The sequence below is a fragment of the Entelurus aequoreus genome, linkage group LG20 (genome assembly GCF_033978785.1).
Source record: "Entelurus aequoreus isolate RoL-2023_Sb linkage group LG20, RoL_Eaeq_v1.1, whole genome shotgun sequence".
NCBI classification, from domain to species: Eukaryota; Metazoa; Chordata; class Actinopteri; order Syngnathiformes; family Syngnathidae; genus Entelurus; species Entelurus aequoreus.
Window position 1 is genome coordinate 14,755,968 of NC_084750.1, and position 23,513 is coordinate 14,779,480.

Here is a 23,513-nt window from a genome sequence, read left to right on the forward strand (position 1 = left end):
AACAAATGAGGCAGGTGAAACTAATTTGTCGCCATGGTGACGAAACAAACAAGGGAGCGCACACAGGAACTAGAAAGAGTCCAAAAACGAACAAACAATAACAAAACATCATCCAGACCACAGATGATGACAGTATCTAACTGTATATCATTTAGGAATTCACCTCATGATTTTATACAATTAACTGCTGGGCATTTGATTATTATATTTGTATTACATACTAGAAAAAAAGTGATTTTTCAGTACAAAAAAACAAACAACAACTGGCAGCTGAGTCGCCACAACTTGACCGTAAAATTTACGATTTTTTTCTTTATTACTGTCAATGGAAAAATGGTACTATAGTTTTTTTTTTTTTCTGTAAAATCTATATTCCCGTCTCCGCTCGAGATGGTCTCCTCCACTATGGACTGGACTCTCACAATATGTTAGATCTACTATGGACTGGACTCTCACACTATTATGTTAGATCCACTATGGACTTGACTCTCACTATTATGTTAGATCCACTATGGACTGGACTCTCACACTATTATGTTAGATCCACTATGGACTGGACTCTCACAATATGTTAGATCCACTATGGACTTGACTCTCACTATTATGTTAGATCCACTACGGACTGAACTCTCACTATTATGTTAGATCCACTATGGACTGGACTCTCACTATTATGTTAGATCCACTATGGACTGGACTCTCACAATATTATGTTAGATCCACTATGGACTGGACTCTCACTATTATGTTGGATCCACTATGGACTGGACTCTCACTATTATGTTAGATCCACTATGGACTGAACTTTCACACTATTATGTTAGATCCACTATGGACTGGACTCTCACAATATTATGTTAGATCCACTATGGACTGAACTTTCACACTATTATGTTAGATCCACTATGGACTGGACTCTCACAATATTATGTTAGATCCACTATGGACTGGACTCTCACTATTATGTTAGATCCACTATGGACTGAACTTTCACAATATTATGTTAGATCCACTATGGACTGGACTCTCACAATATTATGTCAGACCCACTCGACGTCCACTGCATCTGGTCTCCCCTAGAGGGGGGGGGGGGGGGTTACCCACATATGCGGTCCTCTCCAAGGTTTCTCATAGTCATGCACATCGACGTCCCACTGGGGTGAGTTTTTCCTTGTCCTTATGTGGGCTCTGTACCGAGGATGTCGTTGTGGCTTGTGCAGCCCTTTGAGACACTTGTGATTTAGGGCTATATAAATAAACATTGATTGATTGATTAATGGTATCAAAGGCTTTCTTTCGATGAATAAAAATACCAACTGCATATCATTTATGCATTAGTCATTTCTTCAATGGCTTCAGTTATCGCCATTGAGGTTGTTGGTTTGGACCTGAAGCCATACTTACCGTCATTGATTATATGATGCTTCTCAAGAAAAGACTCCAGTGGAGAGTTATATAGTTTCTCTAAGATGTTTGAAAAGTGAGGCAAAAGAGAGATTGGTGTGTAATTGGTGTGTAATTGGTGAAAGCGTGTTTGCTGTCACTTTTGAAGAGCGGAGTTACCTTAGCCATTTTCATTTGACTTGGAAAGCGGCCAGTCTGGAATGATAGGTTACATACTGTATATAAGTTAAGGCTTTTACAATATTCAGTATAACATACTATACTATACATGGTATATATATCAGTGGAGCACTTACTTTTACACTTGCGCACAATGTTTGTCACTTCCTGCTCATTTGTAGCTGAGAGGAAGAATGAGGAAGAATTCTGTTCAATAGTTGATTTTGTAAGTCCATTGTCTGGGATGTCAACAGCCAATTTAGGACCAACATTTACAAAAAAAACTATTGAACTTATTCACGACATTACTCATATTATAATTGATTGATTGATTGATTGAGACTTTTATTAGTAGGTTGCACAGTGAAGTACATATTCCGTACAATTGACCACTAAATGGTAACACCCGAATAAGTTTTTCAACTTGTTTAAGTCGGGGTCCACTTAAATTGATTCATGATACAGATATATACTATCATATATACTATCATCATAATACAGTCATCACACAAGATAATCACATTGAATTATTTACATTATTTACAATCAGGAGTGTGGAGGGGGGGTGGGGTGGGGGGGGGGTGGGATATGGACATCAAGTAGTGGACATAGAGAGAGAGAGAGAGAGAGAGAGAGATCAGAAGGCATAAGAAAAAGAATCTGCATTTGATTGTTTACATTTGATTATTAGCAATCCGGGGAGGGTGTTAGTTTAGGGTTGTAGCTGCCTGGAGGTGAACTTTTATAGCGGTTTTGAAGGAGGATAGAGATGCCCTTTCTTTTATACCTGTTGGGAGCGCATTCCACATTGATGTGGCATAGAAAGAGAATGAGTTAAGACCTTTGTTAGTTCGGAATCTGGGTTTAACTTCACCCTTTTCATCAATAAAGTAGTCAGGACATGTCAACTTTGATTATCCTTGTTTTATTAGACTATTCAAAACATCCCAAGTTCCTTTTATATTGTTTTTTTTTTCATATAGTTTTTTTTGTGATAATATAACCGTTTGCTTGTTCTTATCAATAATATCAGTTAATTTATTTTTGTACTTCTTGTATCGTTGTTCGACTTCTTTTGTTTTTATTTTGATGAAAAGTTTGTTTTTCTTTTTACAGGCTTTAATTATCCCTTTTGTGATCCAAGGGCTGTTTTAATTTTTTCCTTTTATAAAATATTCTTTCCCGGGGCAATGTTTATTATGCATGGAAGTAAATATGTCTAAAAAATGACAATAAGCATTGTCCACATTTGGTTCTCTGCATACTGAAGTCCAATCCTGAACTGCTCAACTATTGTTTAGGCCACAGATTGTTTCCTCAGTTGTTATTCCTTTAGAGATTTTTGCCAAAGTGTCTTTGGTTTTCTTGAGATGACAGTCATATAAGTCATATAGTCATATATATAGTCATATAAAGTAAAGACAGGTAAATAAATGGTCGGTGATGTCACATATAAATAGGCCACTGGTGACTTGATTTCCCATAATGTTAGTCAAATGTGTTGTTATTCTGCTTGCTTTGGTTATGGTTGGATATACAGACAAGCTGTACATTGTGTCAAGGAATTAACTGTATTAAGGAATTTCAGGATTACATATGTATGTACATACATACATACTGTATGTATGTATGAACATACATATGTATGTATGAATATGAACATACATATGTTCATACATAAGTATGAACATACATATGTATGTATAAACATACATAATTATGTACATACAAATGTATGTACAAATGTATGAACATACATATGTATGAACATACATATATATGTTCATACATATGTATGTATGTATATACATATATATGTTCATACATATGTATGTTTATACATATGTATGTTCATACATATGTACATACAAATGTATGTACATATGTATGTACATACATATGTATGTATGAACATACATATGTATGAACATACATATATATGTTCATACATACATATGTATGTATGTACATACATACATATGTATGTATGAACATACATATGTATGTATGTTTATACATATGTATGTTCATACATATGTATGTTTATACATACATATGTATGTTCATACTTATGTACGAACATACATATGTATGTACGAACATACATATGTATGAACATATGTTCATACATATGTACGTACGAATATACATATGTATGTATGAACATACATATGTATGAACATATGTATGTTCATACGTACATATGTATGTTCATACATACATATGTATGTTCATACTTATGTACGAACATACATATGTATGTACGAACATACATATGTATGTATGTTTATACATACATATGTATGTATGTACATATATATGTATGTATGTATGTATGAACATATGTATGTTCATACATACATATGTATGTTCATACTTATGTATGAACATATGTTCATACATATATATGTATAAACATACATATGTATGAACATACATATGTTCATACATATGTATGTTCATACGTATGTATGTTCATACATACATATGTATGTTCGTACATACATATGTATGAACATATGTTCATACATATGTATGTTCATACATATGTATGTTCGTACATACATATGTTCGTACATAAGTATGAACATATGTATGTATGAACATACATATGTTCATACATACATACATACATATATATGTACATACATACATATGTATGTATAAACATACATATGTATGTATGAACATACATATGTATGAACATACATATGTTCATACATATGTATGTTCGTACATACATACATATGTATGTTCGTACATACATATGTATGTTCGTACATAAGTATGAACATACATATGTATGTATGAACATACATATGTACGTATGAACATACATATGTTCATACATATGTATGTTCATACATACATATGTATATTCGTACGTACATATGTATGAACATATGTTCATACATATGTATGTTCATATGTTTCAGGGCAAATCACTCTACGGAGACAGCCCTCGCAAAAATGACTAATGATCTATTGCTGACGATGGATTCTGATGCGTCATCTATGTTGCTGCTTCTTGATCTTAGCGCCGCTTTCGATACCGTCGATCATAATATTTTATTAGAGCGTATCAAAACACGTATTGGTATGTCAGACTTAGCCTTGTCTTGGTTTAACTCTTATCTTACTGACAGGATGCAGTGTGTCTCCCATAACAATGTGACCTCGGACTATGTTAAGGTAACGTGCGGAGTTCCCCAGGGTTCAGTTCTTGGCCCTGCACTCTTTAGTATTTACATGCTGCCGCTGGGTGACATCATACGCAAGTACGGTGTTAGCTTTCACTGTTATGCTGATGACACTCAACTCTACATGCCCCTAAAGCTGACCAACACGCCGGACTGTAGTCAGCTGGAGGCGTGTCTTAATGAAATTAAACAATGGATGTCCGCTAACTTTTTGCAACTCAACGCTAAGAAAACGGAAATGCTGATTATCGGTCCTGCTAGACACCAACATCTATTTAATAATACCACCTTAACATTTGACAACCAAACAATTAAACAAGGAGACTCGGTAAAGAATCTGGGTATTATCTTCGACCCAACTCTCTCGTTTGAGTCACACATTAAGAGTGTTACTAAAACGGCCTTCTTTCATCTCCGTAATATCGCTAAAATTCGTTCCATCTTGTCCACTAGCGACGCTGAGATCATTATTCATGCGTTCGTTACGTCTCGTCTCGATTACTGTAACATATTATTTTCGGGTCTCCCTATGTCTAGCATTAAAAGATTACAGTTGGTACAAAATGCGGCTGCAAGGCTTTTGACAAAAACAAGAAAGTTTGATCATATTACGCCTATACTGGCTCACTTGCACTGGCTTCCTGTGCACTTAAGATGCGACTTTAAGGTTTTACTACTTACGTATAAAATATTACACGGTTTAGCTCCAGCCTATCTTGCCGATTGTATTGTACCATATGTCCCGACAAGAAATCTGCGTTCAAAGAACTCCGGCTTATTAGTGATTCCCAGAGCCAAAAAAAAGTCTGTGGGCTATAGAGCGTTTTCTATTCGGGCTCCAGTACTCTGGAATGCCCTCCCGGTAACAGTTAGAGATGCTACCTCAGTAGAAGCATTTAAGTCCCATCTTAAAACTCATTTGTATAATCTAGCCTTTAAATAGACCCCCCCTTTTTTAGACCAGTTGATCTGCCGTTTCTTTTCTTCTCTCCTCTTCTCCCCTGTCCCTTGCGAGGGGGAGTTGCATAGGTCCGGTGGCCATGGATGAAGTGCTGGCTGTCCAGAGCCGGGACCCCGGGTGGACCACTAGCCTGTGCATCGGTTGGGGACATCTCTGCGCTGCTGACCCGTCTCCGCTCGGGATGGTTTCCTGTTGGCCCCGCTGTGGACTGGACTCCCGCTGATGTGTTGGATCCACTGTGGACTGGACTTTCACAATGTTATGTCAGACCCACTCGACATCCGTTGCTTTCGGTCTCCCCTAGAGGGGGGGGGGTTACCCACATATGCGGTCCTCTCCAAGGTTTCTCATAGTCATTCACCGACGTCCCACTGGGGTGAGTTTTTCCTTGCCCGTATGTGGGCTCTGTACCGAGGATGTCGTTGTGGCTTGTACAGCCCTTTGAGACACTTGTGATTTAGGGCTATATAAATAAACATTGATTGATTGATACATATGTATGTTCGTACATACATATGTATGTTCGTACATAAGTATGAACATACATATGAAGTTAAAGTTGTATTTCCACTTGAAGAGGATCATTGGAGAAATGGTATGTATCATCTTTTTTATTACTGAAGGATTGTTGGTGCACCTGCAGCCACACCACTCCATGTTTATGTAGTGTGTGTGAGAGAGAGAGAAAGAAATATTAGCTTTTTGAGAACCAGCACCTTTCCTGCAGTCTTTGGTGCGATGTTTGTAAAGTAGGAGCAAAGAATAAAGTTATTTCCTGATGTTCAAACCACACCATTTCAGGTGTGTGCAGTGTTACACATGTCTGGTCAGTTTGTGTGCTTCACTGCTTGTCCAGGTGATAGATGTCTAAGCATCTATTTGTGTGCTTCACTGCTTGTCCAGGTGATAGATGTCTAAGCATCTATTTGTGTGCTTCATTGCTTGTCCAGGTGATAGATGTCTAAGCATCTATTTGTGTGCTTCATTGCTTGTCCAGGTGATAGATGTCTAAGCATCTATTTGTGTGCTTCACTGCTTGTCCAGGTGATAGACACGTCCGTACAAGCAGGCGGTGACCAGCCCTCCTGCTGTGTTTGCATGTTTCATGGTCATCCTCCCGTCTCCAGTCTTCTCCACATGGTCAGGCTGCTCCAGGACGTAAGCACTCACCAGAACAGATGGGTAAACATATTTGCTCCCAAATTGGGCCTCAAGCGTGAAGTCGAACTTAGTGTCTGCTTCTTCCACTACCTGTCCACAAGAGGCCGCCTCCATCCCTGCACAGCGGACCACTGCACACACCTGTACACACAAAAGCATATTTATGTAAGTATATTTGTGTATATATACACACACACGTGTATGTAAATGTGTGTGTGTATATAAACAATATATTGTATACACATGTATGTATGTATGTATGTATGTATGTATGTATACACATATACATAAATGTGTGTATATACACAATATATATATGTATGTATAAATATGTATAAGCATATATGTATGTATGTGTATACATACTGTATATATATATATATAAATATATATATATATACACATGTATATATACAGTATATATATATATATATACACATGTATATATACAGTATATATATATATATACATACTGTATATATACATGTATATATATATATATATATATATATATATACACATGTATATACATGTGTGTGTATATATATACTCATGTATATACATGTGTATATATACACACACACATGTATATACATGTGTATGTATATACATGTGTATATATACACATGTATATACTTATGTATTTATATACATATTGTATGTATACATACATATGTATGTATATACATGTGTGTGTGTATATATATATATATATATATATATATATATATATATATATATATATATATATATATATATATATATATATATATATATATACACACACATGTGTATACATACATATGTGTGTATATATACATATAGACATACATACGTATTTATACACACATGTATATACATACATATGTGTGTGTATATACATATAGACATACATATGTATTATATACATATGTATGTCTATATGTATATATACATATATATGTATATAAATACATAAATGTGTATATATATGTATTTTATATATATACATATGTATATAAATACACATGTATATATACACATACATATGTATGTATGTATGTACGTATGTGTATATACATATATATATTTTTTTTACATGTGTATACATACATGTGTATATGCATATATATATATATATACACACACATGTATATATATATATATATATACACACATGTATATATATATATATATATATATATATATATATATATATATATATATATATATATATATATATATATATATATATATATATATATATATATATATATATATATATATACACTACCGTTCAAAAGTTTGGGGAATAGCCTTCATTTCTAAGAACAAGAATAGACTGTGGAGTTTCAGATGAAAGTTCTCTTTTTCTGGCCATTTTGAGCGTTTAATTGACCCCACAAATGTGATGCTCCAGAAACTCAATCTGCTCAAAGGAAGGTCAGTTTTGTAGCTTCTGTAACGAGCTAAACTGTTTTCAGATGTGTGAACATGATTGCACAAGGGTTTTCTAATCATCAATTAGCCTTCTGAGCCAATGAGCAAACACATTGTACCATTAGAACACTGGAGTGATAGTTGCTGGAAATGGGCCTCTATACACCTATGTAGATATTGCACCAAAAACCAGACATTTGCAGCTAGAATAGTCATTTACCACATTAGCAATGTATAGAGTGTATTTCTTTACAGTTAAGACTAGTTTAAAGTTATCTTCATTGAAAATTACAGTGCTTTTCCTTCAAAAATAAGGACATTTCAATGTGACCCCAAACTTTTGAACGGTAGTGTATATATATGTATATATATATATATATATATATATATATATATATATATATATATATATATATGTATATACACATGTGTGTATACATATATATATATATATATACATGCATATACACATGTATGTATACACATGTGTATATATATATATACATACATGTGTGTATATATATATATATATATATACACATGTGTATATACATATGTATATATATATTTTAATTTTTTTTACATGTGTATATGCATATATATATATATATATATATATATATATATATATATATATATATATATATATATATATATATATATATATATATATATATATATATATATATATATATATACCATAATCTGACATTAGCTGCAAGAAAACTCACAAAGACACGTCTGACAAGGTTTAAAAATCAAGATCAGAAAACTTTTAAACTTGAGATCCCTCGCCAATCAACAACTGCTTTTGAAAACGAATTAAAGGGTATTAATTGGGACGAGCTCCAACAACATGACCAAGTACACGCCTGTTGTAATCAGCTAATGTCTACTATCGGACGCATTATTGATACATTTATTAGAAAGCGAAAAAAATCCCACAGAAAATTTCAATTACCATGGATTAATGATGATATCCGGAAATTAATGAAAAAGAGAGATTATGCCTTAAAAACTTTTGTCAAAACTCGTAGTGACACTGATTTGAAAATATTTAAAGGCTTGCGTAATCAAGTAGTTAAACAGCTCAGAATGTCCCAATCAAACTACTATATCCACATGCTATTAGAGGCCAAAGGAAATGGCAAAATGATCTGGAAACTACTACACAGCCTATTAAACCCAGAGGGTAACACCACCCAAACCCAATATAAACTTAAAGTAGGAGACAAAATCATTACTGATTGTACACAAGTCTCAAATGAGTTCAATAAATTCTTTATAGAATCTGTCAAAAACCTTTCCTCGGGTTTCTCTTGTAGGACTAATGATGATCAAACAACAGACATACCTATTGAACAAGACAGCTCATTTCAGCTCAAGGAGGTTAGTCAGATAACTGTCCTAAATGGCATACATGACCTAAACACCACATACTCAAAGGATATTTATAACCTAGACACAGCTTTTCTTAAAAAATATAGCGGCATCCTTATACAGCCTCTTACCCATCTTATTAATATTTCCATTAAAACTGGGCAATTCCCAGATGGATGGAAAACTGCACAGGTAATACCACTTTTAAAATCTGGTGATGCTGGAATGACATCTAACTATAGACCTATCAGCCTTCTTCCAGTTTTATCTAAAGTTCTGGAGAAGATTGTTTCGGAACAACTAATGCACCACCTTGAGACAAATCACTATTTGACTCCCCTACAATTCGGATTCAGACATAACCATTCTACAGAATCTGCCACTTGTTTTTTAACTGAAAGGATCCAACATTCTCTTGACAAAGGACAGGTGGTTGGTGCAGTATTTCTAGACTTAAAAAAAGCATTTGATACAGTCAATCATGACATTTTAATTTCAAAACTAACTAAATTAAATTAATCTAAACAGTCATTGTCCTGGTTTGAGTCATATCTAAAGGGCCGTGAACAATGTGTCACCATTAATAATGTGAGATCTTCCTTCCGCAAAATAGAAACAGGGATACCTCAGGGTAGTGTCTTGGGACCTATACTATTCAGTCTATACATCAATGACTTACCAGATGTATGCACAGATATAGATTTACAGATGTATGCGGATGACACAGTGGTATATACATCAGGTAAGACCTGTACTCTAGTTGCTGAGAAGTTAAATGCTAAATTAGACAAAATAGCATCTTGGCTGGCATCATCCTGTTGAACCCTAAACACTAAAAAGACTAACTCTGTCTGCTTCTCCATAAAAAAGCTACCTCAAACAAACCTGAATATAAAAATTAATGAGGAGGTCATTGAACAAGTACCTGAAGTCAAATATTTGGGCATAATCATAGACTATCAGCAGAATTTTAAAAGTCACATTAAGAAAATGTGTAAAACCCTGAAGGCAAACCTCGGCTGTTTTAAGATTATAAGACACTGCTTAACTCTCAGCTGTGCTTTTACTTTTATGAATTCAATTATTCTTTAACACATATCTTATGGCTTAACTACATGGTCCCAGGCACGCCAGTCATCAATCAAGACCATTGAGTGTCTTTATAACCGCGCCTTGAAAGTTCTAGACAAGAAGAGTATACGATATCATCATTGCCAAATTTTAACCAAATACAATATTTTAAGTTTTACCAATTTTATTTTGTTACACACAGTCAAACTGGTTTTTAAATGCTTGGATAACTCTGCTCCCCAATTGCTCTGCAAGGCAATTACAAGACTGCAAAGTGGTACCAGATCTACCACCCGAGCAATGTCAAAAGGCAACTGTTTCCAGTTTTGCCCAGACTGCCTTTTCAATAAAAGGACCACAACTATGGAACTCTTTACCGGACACTTTGAAAAGTATACCTGCACTTGTCACTTTCAAAAAACAAACAAAATTATGGCTAGTTGAGCAACAATCGTGTTACCATGTTTAGTTTTTACTCATTTTTACTAATTGGTTTTTATCTAGTCTGCACTTTGTCTGTGTTATTATTATTATTGGCTTTTATCTAGTTTGCACTTTGTCTGTGTTATTATTATTATTGGCTTTTATCTAGTTTGCACTTTGTCTGTGTTATTATTATTATTATTATTGGCTTTTATCTAGTTTGCACTTTGTCTGTGTTATTATTATTATTGGCTTTTATCTAGTTTGCACTTTGTCTGTGTTATTATTATTATTATTATTGGCTTTTATCTAGTTTGCACTTTGTCTGTGTTATTATTATTATTATTATTGGCTTTTATCTAGTTTGCACTTTGTCTGTGTTATTATTATTATTATTGGCTTTTATCTAGTCTGCACTTTGTCTGTGTTATTATTATTATTATTGGCTTTTATCTAGTTTGCACTTTGTCTGTGTTATTATTATTATTATTGGCTTTTATCTAGTTTGCACTTTGTCTGTGTTATTATTATTATTATTGGCTTTTATCTAGTCTGCACTTTGTCTGTGTTATTATTATTATTATTGGCTTTTATCTAGTTTGCACTTTGTCTGTGTTATTATTATTATTATTGGCTTTTATCTAGTTTGCACTTTGTCTGTGTTATTATTATTATTATTGGCTTTTATCTAGTTTGCACTTTGTCTGTGTTATTATTATTATTATTGGCTTTTATCTAGTTTGCACTTTGTCTGTGTTATTATTATTATTATTGGCTTTTATCTAGTTTGCACTTTGTCTGTGTTATTATTATTATTATTGGCTTTTATCTAGTTTGCACTTTGTCTGTGTTATTATTATTATTGTTGGCTTTTATCTAGTTTGCACTTTGTCTGTGTTATTATTATTATTATTGGCTTTTATCTAGTTTGCACTTTGTCTGTGTCATTATTATTATTATTGGCTTTTATCTAGTTTGCACTTTGTCTGTGTTATTATTATTATTGTTGGCTTTTATCTAGTTTGCACTTTGTCTGTGTTATTATTATTATTATTGGCTTGTATCTAGTTTGCCATTTGTCTGTGTTATTATTATTATTATTGGCTTTTATCTAGTTTGCACTTTGTCTGTGTTATTATTATTATTATTGGCTTTTATCTAGTTTGCACTTTGTCTGTGTTATTATTATTATTATTGGCTTTTATCTAGTTTGCACTTTGTCTGTGTTATTATTATTATTATTGGCTTTTATCTAGTTTGCACTTTGTCTGTGTTATTATTATTATTATTGGCTTTTATCTAGTCTGCACTTTGTCTGTGTTATTATTATTATTATTGGCTTTTATCTAGTTTGCACTTTGTCTGTGTTATTATTATTATTATTGGCTTTTATCTAGTTTGCACTTTGTCTGTGTTATTATTATTATTATTGGCTTTTATCTAGTTTGCACTTTGTCTGTGTTATTATTATTATTATTGGCTTTTATCTAGTTTGCACTTTGTCTGTGTTATTATTATTATTGTTGGCTTTTATCTAGTTTGCACTTTGTCTGTGTTATTATTATTATTATTGGCTTGTATCTAGTTTGCCATTTGTCTGTGTTATTATTATTATTATTGGCTTTTATCTAGTTTGCACTTTGTCTGTGTTATTATTATTATTATTGGCTTTTATCTAGTTTGCACTTTGTCTGTGTTATTATTATTATTATTGGCTTTTATCTAGTTTGCACTTTGTCTGTGTTATTATTATTATTATTGGCTTTTATCTAGTTTGCACTTTGTCTGTGTTATTATTATTATTATTGGCTTTTATCTAGTTTGCACTTTGTCTGTGTTATTATTATTATTATTGGCTTGTATCTAGTTTGCCATTTGTCTGTGTTATTATTATTATTATTGGCTTTTATCTAGTTTGCACTTTGTCTGTGTTATTACTATTATCATTATTATCAACTCATTCTATTTTTTATTTTCCTATTTTAATGATGTTGGATCTGTGTGGTTGTTGTCGTTGGGGACAAGTGTTGTAAATTAGCTTTGGCTACAAACACTGTGATGCATGCATCGGATAACTGTTTCAGATGTCTATGTTTTTGTATCTGTCCCTATTTCAAATAAACCTCTATAATAATAATATGTATATATATATATATATATATATATATATATATATATATATATATATATATATATATATATATATATATATATATATATATATATATATATATATATATATATATATATATATATATATATATATATATATATATATATATATATATATATATGTATATACACACACACAGAATGCTACCCAAGTTGTACACAGGCTACTCTCAGGTATATTGTCTATAGAATGATAGTAAAAAGTAAAGATAGTGCACATGTCCTACCTGCAGAGCATAACGCCCGTTGACTGTGTGAGTGCCTTCAAAAGCTCCCAGTGCGTAGAGCTCTTTACTGACCCCCTCTGGAAACTTCTGGAACTGCAGGCGACAGCAGAAACTGCCATGGCACACCTCCACTTGGCCTTTTGTGTGGTTGAGGAGGACAAACTGAAAGGGATCATACATCATGGAGGCGGTGAAGGTGGGTGGTGCAGACCAAGCACAGCTGTCTTGGTGACAATACTGGGGGTCTGTGGCGCCCCCCTTGACTCCGCCCCCCTCCTTCTCGTCCCACTGTGGCTCCAACACCGGGACCCTGGCCACGACCAGCCGGCCCTCCTCGGGGTCCCCTCTTTGAGCGTGGTGGTAGGCGGCTGTGAAGGGGGTGTAGACGCCACTTCCTGTCATGATCAGTCCATCGTGGCGGATGTTGGCGGCGAGCAGCGTGACGTTGGCGCCCAGGCTGAACGCCCGCTGGAACTGTGTTGTGTCCAGTAGGGGCAGCTGGTTCATCCAGGCGGTGGGGAAGATCAGCTGACGCACACCCTGGAACATGCACGTCCAGGAACAGTGTGTGAGCAAAAGTATTGGGACACCAACATTCTTAATAATTTTTATCGAGGTACAGTGTGTGTGTTCTTGTATTTATACCCTTCTTGAGACATCAACAAGGAAAAGTACCTAACAAGTGATGACATAAATCATGGTCCCAATAATAGAGAATGTCTCATTTGCACCCCTGCTGGTGACATCTTTCAAAATGAGGGTGGTCCCAAAAAGGAGGGATTTTTCTAATTGACTGTGTCGGTTTTAAAAGTGCTCCCCCTCTGGTCAACATATGTAATAACAAGTGTGTGTAAGAAATTGAAATGCGCCCCCTTTGGCCAAAATTAATAAAAAATAAATAAATATGTATATAAAGACATACTGTAATAACTTGAAGTAAATAAAACAACAAACAAATGAATTAAAAGCAGTCTTTTTCACAAAATGTGTCGACTTTTTTCTTATAAAATTGGGAACAATTTCTCATATTCTTTCTGTTTCTGTAATATTGCAATATTTTCCCGTAAAATTATTACTTTTTTATGTAAAATTATTACTTTTTAATACGAAATGGTGACATTTGTCGTATACATTTCTGACTTGGATCACATTATTGCCAAGTTTTTTGGTTGTTCTTGTAAATTAGTGACATTTTTTGAGTACAATGATGTCTTTTGCCAAGTAAAATTCTGATTATTATATAATATTATAATATTGCCAACATTTTAAAGTTTTCTTATGAAATTGTGACTTTTGTCGAGTAAAATTACGACTCTTTTCATAAAATTGCCAAATGATTGTAAAATTGCCAAATGATTGTAAAATTGCGACTGTTATTGAGTAAAATTCCAACTTTTATCATAATATCGCATAAATGTAACATTTTTCTTGTAAAATGTTGACTTGCGTTGAGTACAATTTTTACTTTTATTGTAATACTGCCAAAATTCTAAGTTTTTCTTGTGAAATTGTGACCTTTTTCACAACAAGCTTTTTTTTTAAATATTTGCATAGTATGTATATATTATTAATGTTGTAAATACACATCTTTATATATCTAGAAAGGCTGGTCATAAAGAGATTTTTTTCAGAGGGCTCAAGAAGGTAAGAACACAAGAGTGTGTGTGTGTGTGTGTGTTTTCTTGTATTGCTACCCTTCTTGAGACATCAACAAGGAAAAGTACCTTCCATATGAGGAGGTGTGAACAAGTTAGGACATAAAGCATCTAATAGAGAATGTCTCATTAGCACCCCTGCTGGTGACATCTATCAAAATGAGGGTGGTCCCAAAAAGGAGGGATTTTTCTAATTGACTGTGTCGGTTTTAAAAGTGCTCCCCCTCTGGTCAACATATGAAATAACAAGTGTGTGTAAAAAAAATTGAAATGCGCCCCCTTTGGCCAAAATTAATAAATAACAAATAAATATGTATATAGAGACATACTGTAATAACTTGAAGTAAATAAAACAACAAACAAATGAATTAAAAGCAGTCTTTTTCACACAATGTGTCGACTTTTTCCTTATAAAATTGGGAACAATTTCTCATATTCTTTCTGTTTCTGTAATATTGCAATATTTTCTCGTAAAATTATTACTTTTTTATGTAAAATTATTACTTTTTAATACGAAATGGTGACATTTGTCGTATACATTTCTGACTTGGATCACATTATTGCCAAGTTTTTTGGTTGTTCTTGTAAATTAGTGACATTTTTTGAGTACAATGATGTCTTTTGCCAAGTAAAATTCTGATTATTATATAATATTATAATATTGCCAACATTTTAAAGTTTTCTTATGAAATTGTGACTTTTGTCGAGTAAAATTACGACTCTTTTCATAAAATTGCCAAATGATTGTAAAATTGCGACTGTTATTGAGTAAAATTCCAACTTTTATCATAATATCGCATAAATGTAACATTTTTCTTGTAAAATGTTGACTTGCGTTGAGTACAATTTTTACTTTTATTGTAATACTGCCAAAATTCTACGTTTTTCTTGTGAAATTGTGACCTTTTTCACAACAAGCTTTTTTAAAAATATTTGCATAGTATGTATATATTATTAATGTTGTAAATACACATCTTTATATATCTAGAAAGGGTGGTCATAAAGAGATTTTTTTCGGAGGGCTCAAGAAGGTAAGAAACACAAGAGTGTGTGTGTGTGTGTGTGTGTGTGTGTGTGTGTGTGTGTGTGTGTGTGTGTGTGTGTGTGTGTGTGTGTGTGTGTTTTCTTGTATTTCTACCCTTCTTGAGACATCAACAAGGAAAAGTACCTTCCATATGAGGAGGTGTGAACAAGTTAGGACATAAAGCATCTAATAGAGAATGTCTCATTAGCACCCCCTGCTGGTGACATCTATCAAAATGAGGGTGGTCCCAAAAAGGAGGGATTTTTCTAATTGACTGTGTGTCGCTTTTAAAAGTGCTCCCCCTCTGGTCAACATATGAAATAACAAGTGTGTGTAAAAAAAATTGAAATGCGCCCCCTTTGGCCAAAATTAATAACAAATAAATAAATATGTATATAGAGACATACTGTAATAACTTGAAGTAAATAAAACAACAAACAAATGAATTAAAAGCAGTCTTTTTCACACAATGTGTCGACTTTTTCCTTATAAAATTGGGAACAATTTCTCATATTCTTTCTGTTTCTGTAATATTGCAATATTTTCCCGTAAAATTATTACTTTTTTATGTAAAATTATTACTTTTTAATACGAAATGGTGACATTTGTCGTATACATTTCTGACTTGGATCACATTATTGCCAAGTTTTTTGGTTTTTCTTGTAAATTAGTGACATTTTTTGAGTACAATGATGTCTTTTGCCAAGTAAAATTCTGATTATTAGATAATATTATAGTATTGCCAACATTTTAAAGTTTTCTTATGAAATTGTGACTTTTGTCGAGTAAAATTACGACTCTTTTCATAAAAGTGCCAAATGCTTAAGCTTTTCTTGTAAAATTGCGACTGTTATTGAGTAAAATTCCAACTTTTATCATAGTATCGCATAAATGTAACATTTTTCTTGTAAAATGTTGACTTGCGTTGAGTACAATTTTTACTTTTATTATAATACTGCCAAAATTCTAAGTTTTTCTTGTGAAATTGTGACCTTTTTCACAACAAGCTTTTTTTTAATATTTGCATAGTATGTATATATTATTAATGTTGTAAATACACATCTTTACATATCTAGAAAGGCTGGTCATAAAGAGATTTTTTTCAGGGGGCTCAAGAAGGTAAGAAACACAAGAGTGTGTGTGTGTGTGTGTGTTTGTGTGTGTGTGTGTGTGTGTGTGTGTGTGTGTGTGTTTTCTTGTATTTCTACCCTTCTTGAGACATCAACAAGGAAAAGTACCTTCCATATGAGGAGGTGTGAACAAGTTAGGACATAAAGCATCTAATAGAGAATGTCTCATTAGCACCCCCTGCTGGTGACATCTATCAAAATGAGGGTGGTCCCAAAAAGGAGGGATTTTTCAAATTGACTGTGTGTCGCTTTTAAAGGTGCTCCCCCTCTGGTCAACATATGAAATAACAAGTGTGTGTAAGAAATTGAAATGCGCCCCCTTTGGCCAAAATTAATAAAAAATAAATAAATATGTACATAGAGACATACTGTAATAACTTGAAGTAAATAAAACAACAAATTCAACAACAAACAAATGAATTAAAAGCAGTCTTTTTCACACAATGTGTCGACTTTTTTCTTATAAAATTGGGAACAATTTCTCATATTCTTTCTGTTTCTGTAATATTGCAATATTTTCTCGTAAAATTATTACTTTTTTATGTAAAATTATTACTTTTTAATACGAAATGGTGACATTTGTCATATACATTTCTGACTTTGATCACATTATTGCCAAGTTTTTTGGTTGTTCTTGTAAATAGTGACATTTTCTCGTAAAATTATTACTTTTTTATGTAAAATTATTACTTTTTAATACGAAATGGTGACATTTGTCGTATACATTTCTGACTTGGATCACATTATTGCCAAGTTTTTTGGTTGTTCTTGTAAATTAGTGACATTTTTGGAGTACAATGATGTCTTTTGCCAAGTAAAATTCTGATTATTATATAATATTATAATATTGCCAACATTTTAAAGTTTTCTTATGAAATTGTGACTTTTGTCGAGTAAAATTACGACTTTTCATAAAATTGCCAAATGCTTAAGCTTTTCTTGTAAAATTGTGACTGTTATTGAGTAAAATTCCAACTTTTATCACAGTATCGCATAAATGTAACATTTTTCTTGTAAAATGTTGACTTGCGTTGAGTACAATTTTTACTTTTATTATAATACTGCCAAAATTCTAAGTTTTTCTTGTGAAATTGTGACCTTTTTCACAACAAGCTTTTTTTTTTAATATTTGCATAGTATGTATATATTATTAATGTTGTAAATACACATCTTTATATATCTAGAAAGGCTGGTCATAAAGAGATTTTTTTCGGAGGGCTCAAGAAGGTAAGAAACACAAGAGTGTGTGTGTGTGTTTTCTTGTATTTCTACCCTTCTTGAGACATCAACAAGGAAAAGTACCTTCCATATGAGGAGGTGTGAACAAGTTAGGACATAAAGCATCTAATAGAGAATGTCTCATTTGCACCCCTGCTGGTGACATCTATCAAAATGAGGGTGGTCCCAAAAAGGAGGGATTTTTCTAATTGACTGTGTCGGTTTTAAAAGTGCTCCCCCTCTGGTCAACATATGAAATAACAAGTGTGTGTAAAAAAAATTGAAATGCGCCCCCTTTGGCCAAAATTAATAAAAAATAAATAAATATGTATATAGAGACACACTGTAATAACTTGAAGTAAATAAAACAACAAACAAATGAATTAAATGCAGTCTTTTTCACACAATGTGTCGACTTTTTCCTTATAAAATTGGGAACAATTTCTCATATTCTTTCTGTTTCTGTAATATTGCAATATTTTCCCGTAAAATTATTACTTTTTTATGTAAAATTATTACTTTTTAATACGAAATGGTGACATTTGTCGTATACATTTCTGACTTGGATCACATTATTGCCAAGTTTTTTGGTTGTTCTTGTAAATTAGTGACATTTTTTGAGTACAATGATGTCTTTTGCCAAGTAAAATTCTGATTATTATATAATATTATAATATTGCCAACATTTTAAAGTTTTCTTATGAAATTGTGACTTTTGTCGAGTAAAATTACGACTCTTTTCATAAAAGTGCCAAATGCTTAAGCTTTTCTTGTAAAATTGCGACTGTTAGAGTAAAATTCCAACTTTTATCATAATATCGCATAAATGTAACATTTTTCTTGTAAAATGTTGACTTGCGTTGAGTACAATTTTTACTTTTATTATAATACTGCCAAAATTCTAAGTTTTTCTTGTGAAATTGTGACCTTTTTCACAACAAGCTTTTTTTTATATATTTGCATAGTATGTATATATTATTAATGTTGTAAATACACATCTTTATATATCTAGAAAGGGTGGTCATTAAGAGATTTTTTTCGGAGGGCTCAAGAAGGTAAGAAACACGAGTGTGTGTGTGTGTGTGTTTTCTTGTATTTCTACCCTTCTTGAGACATCAACAAGGAAAAGTACCTTCCATATGAGGAGGTGTGAACAAGTTAGGACATAAAGCATCTAATAGAGAATGTCTCATTTGCACCCCTGCTGGTGACATCTATCAAAATGAGGGTGGTCCCAAAAAGGAGGGATTTTTCTAATTGACTGTGTGTCGCTTTTAAAAGTGCTCCCCCTCTGGTCAACATATGTAATAACAAGTGTGTGTAAGAAATTGAAATGCGCCCCCTTTGGCCAAAATTGATTTAAAAAAATAAATACATATGTATATAGAGACATACTGTAATAACGAAGTAAATAATGAAGATTACAAACCAATTACCAACAAAAAATAAAAAAACTAACTAAAAGCTTATCTTTTTTATATTTGCATAGTATGTATATATTATTAATGTTGTAAATACACTTATTTATATATCTAGAAAGGCTGGTCCTAAAGAGGTAGGCATTATTCAGAGGTCTCAAAAATGTATTAAATACAAGAATATATGTGTGTGTGTGTGTTTTCTTGTATTTCTAGCCTTCTTGAGACGTGAAGAAGGAAAAGTATCTTCCATATGAGGTGTGAACAAGTGATGACATAAATCATGGTCCCAATAATAGAGAATGTCTCATTTGCACCCCCTGCTGGTGACATCTATCAAAATGAGGGTGGGCCCAAAAAGGAGGGATTTTTCTAATTGGCTGTGTGTCGCTTTTAAAAGTGCTCCCCCTCTGGTCAACATATGAAATAACAAGTGTGTGTAAAAATGTTTAAATGCGCCCCCTTTGGCCAAAATGTATTTAAAATAAATATGTATATAAGAGACATACTGTAATAATTTGAAGTAAATAATGAAGATGAAAAAACAATTACAAACAAAAATTAAAGCTGCAAGCAGCGTTGGTCGGGTCCGCATTTTGGCAGGTGCTAGTCCTAGGTGTCCCAATACTTTTGTCCAGTGGTAGTCCTGAGTGAGACCTACATAGAGGTTTTTGTTTCGTGTCTCTACGATATTCGTACTGGGAGTTAGAGGAAGTTTTGTCTGTGTTTTTTTCCTAGGTGCTGCGGCACAGTGGTTGTTTTCTTTGAAGGCGCGTAAAATCAAAACGGTAGCACGAATCACAACGCCGTCGTCAACTTTTAATCAGAAGGGTTCAATCTCTCTCCTGTAGCAGTTTGAAGCCGAAACGACAAACGCGCTCAGAGGAGATAATGTTTGATGTTTGGTGACCGGTTTTAACAAAAATTTTGTTTTGAAGGAGGGATTGCAAACTTCCTGTTGATTTTTGCTGAAGGATGTCAATCTATGAAATGTAGGTCTAAGTAAGACCTACATAGAGGTATTTGTGTCATGTCTCTAAGACGTTCCTACCGGAAGTTACAAGCAGTTTTGTCTGAGTTTTCCTCTGAGGAGCAGTTTTGTCTCTGTTTTATTCAAAAATTATGTAGAGCACAATTTTGAGTTTTGGGGTTCGGTTTTTTTTTAGATCGCAATTTCTAACTGTCCCAATGTGTGTAAGAAGTTTGGTGAGTTTTGAAGTATTTTAAGGGGGTCAAATTAGAGGTCAAAGACGTAAAAAGGAGTGTTTTTAGTACATTTTTGTCTAAAATGGGAAATTGCCAACTTCCTGTTGGTTTTTGCCAGAGGATGTGAAATTATGAATTGTAGGTCTAAGTGAGACCTACATAAATGTTTTTGTTTCATGTCTCTACGACCTTCCTAGTGGGAGTTACAGGCAATTTGTTGTTGTTTTTTCCTAGGGGGCGCTAGAGCGCAATTTTGATTTTTGGGGTTTGTTTTTTTTTACTAAAGTGTGCTGTACCCGTGTTTGTATGTGTGTAAAAAATTTGTTGAGTTTTGAAGCATGTTAAGGGGGGCAAAGTAGTGCGCAACGGTGCGGAATAATAAAGAATAATAATAATAATTAAACAAAAAATTTGTTTTGAAGGGGAGATTACAAACTTCCTGTAGATTTTTGCTGAAGGGTGTCAATGTATGAAATGTAGGTGTCAGTGAGACCTACGTAGAGGTTTTCGTTTCATGTCTCTAAGACGTTCCTACCGGAAGTTACAAGCAGTTTTGTCTGAGTTTTCCTCTGAGAAGCAGTTTTTTCTCTGTTTCATTCAAAAATTGCACTAGAGCGCAATTTTGAGTTTTGGGGTTCGGTATTTTTTTTAGTTCGCAATTTCCACCAGTCCTGATGTGTGTGAGAAGTTTGGTGAGTTTTGAAGTATTTTAAGGGGGTCAAATTAGAGGTAAAAGAGGCAAAAATTAGTGTTTTTAGTCATTTTTTGTCTTGAAGGGGAAATTGCCAACTTCCTGTTGGTTTTTGCCCGAGGATGTGAAATTACGAAATGTAGGTCTAAGTCAGACCTACATAGAAGTTTTTGTTTCATGTCTCTACGACCTTCCTAGTGGGAGTTACAGGCAGTTTGTTTTTGTTTTTTCCTAGGGGGCGCTAGAGCGCAAGTGAGTTTTGAAGCATGTTAAGTGGGTCAAATTAGCTTTTTTTTGTGGCGGCGGAATAATAATAATAAAACCTTACAATAACAATAGGTTCCTTTGGACCTGTATAAAGGACTCCCTGTGGGAATCCTTTATACAGGGTACAGGGCGGACCCTAAAAATTACTATAAGCTTACGTTTTTTTGGAGGTCTAAAGAAGGTAACAAATACAAGAATGTGTGTGTGTGTGTGGTCTTCTTACTCTCTCCAGGAGGACTATTGTGGGCTCAAAGAAGAGGATGTCAAAGCAGGTAATGAGGCCAAACGTCCCGGCGAAAGGTGTATCGAACGTTACGACCTCCAGCCGCGGCGGTGCGTCAAAAGCCCCTTCAAAATAAAGGTTGTGCTTATGGTAACGCGCCACCAGCAGCCCGTCTGACCTGCGAGAGCAAGATGTCTACGTCAGGCATCCATGTTATTTTTTCTAACCGCCCCCTTGTCCCTGGCACCTGAAAACCACGTCGGTGTTGAACTGCCAGCGTCCATCGGGGGGGCAGGAAGAGGCGGGGTCTGTCCTCAGGGGGCAGGGCTGCAGGTCGGCCATGTTGGCTACCACGTAGAGGTTGTGGCGGCGAGCCATGCAGCTCAACTGCTGCAGAACCTGCCAAGGAGGCACCAGACCACAAAACAGCCTTTGTGTCAAAACTGGGCATATTCATTTAATTAATTTGAATAACGATTCATTTATACTTCATTCAGAAGAAGGAAACAATAGTCAGAAGTTGTACAAGTCTAACCAGCTCTGGGAGGAGTGCCTCACACTTTAATATCAATGTATGATGTCAATATTAGAGATAATCGGCAGACCGATATTATCGGCCGATAAATGCGTTAAAATGTAATATCGGAAATTATCGGTATCGGTTTTTTATTATCAGTATCGTTTTTTTTTTTTTTTTTTTTTTTTTTTATTAAATCCACATAAAAAACACAAGATACACTTACAATTAGTGCACCAACCCAAAAAACCTCCCTCCCCCATTTCTTTCTGTTATTAATATTCTGGTTCCTACATTATATATCAATATATATCAATACAGTCTGCAAGGGATACAGTCCGTAAGCACACATGATTGTGCGTGCTGCTGGTCCACTAATAGTACTAACCTTTAACAGTTAATTTTACTAATTTTCATTCATTACTAGTTTCTATGTAACTGTTTTTATTAGGGATGTCCGATAATGGCTTTTTGCCGATATCCGATATGCCGATATTGTCCAACTCTTTAATTACCGATACCGATATCAACCGATATATGCAGTCGTGGAATTAACACATTATAATTTGGACAACCAGGTATGGTGA

The 23,513-nt window shown here is 33.8% G+C and overlaps 1 protein-coding gene across 1 annotated transcript in view; it reads right to left on the reverse strand.

Moving 5' to 3' along the window:
- Positions 1 to 6,324: 6,324 nt before the first annotated feature.
- The window catches only part of LOC133635594 (biotinidase-like), a 25,919-nt gene continuing 8,730 nt past the window's right edge, over positions 6,325 to 23,513 (reverse strand). Inside the window, exons 3-7 of the mRNA XM_062028817.1 lie at positions 22,657 to 22,808; positions 22,410 to 22,587; positions 13,578 to 14,117; positions 6,769 to 7,026; positions 6,325 to 6,580 (exon numbers count right to left, since the gene is read on the reverse strand). Coding sequence (XP_061884801.1) covers positions 6,566 to 6,580; positions 6,769 to 7,026; positions 13,578 to 14,117; positions 22,410 to 22,587; positions 22,657 to 22,808 — 1,143 coding nt within the window. The 3' untranslated portion in view covers positions 6,325 to 6,565. The remainder of the gene's footprint in view (positions 6,581 to 6,768; positions 7,027 to 13,577; positions 14,118 to 22,409; positions 22,588 to 22,656; positions 22,809 to 23,513) is intronic.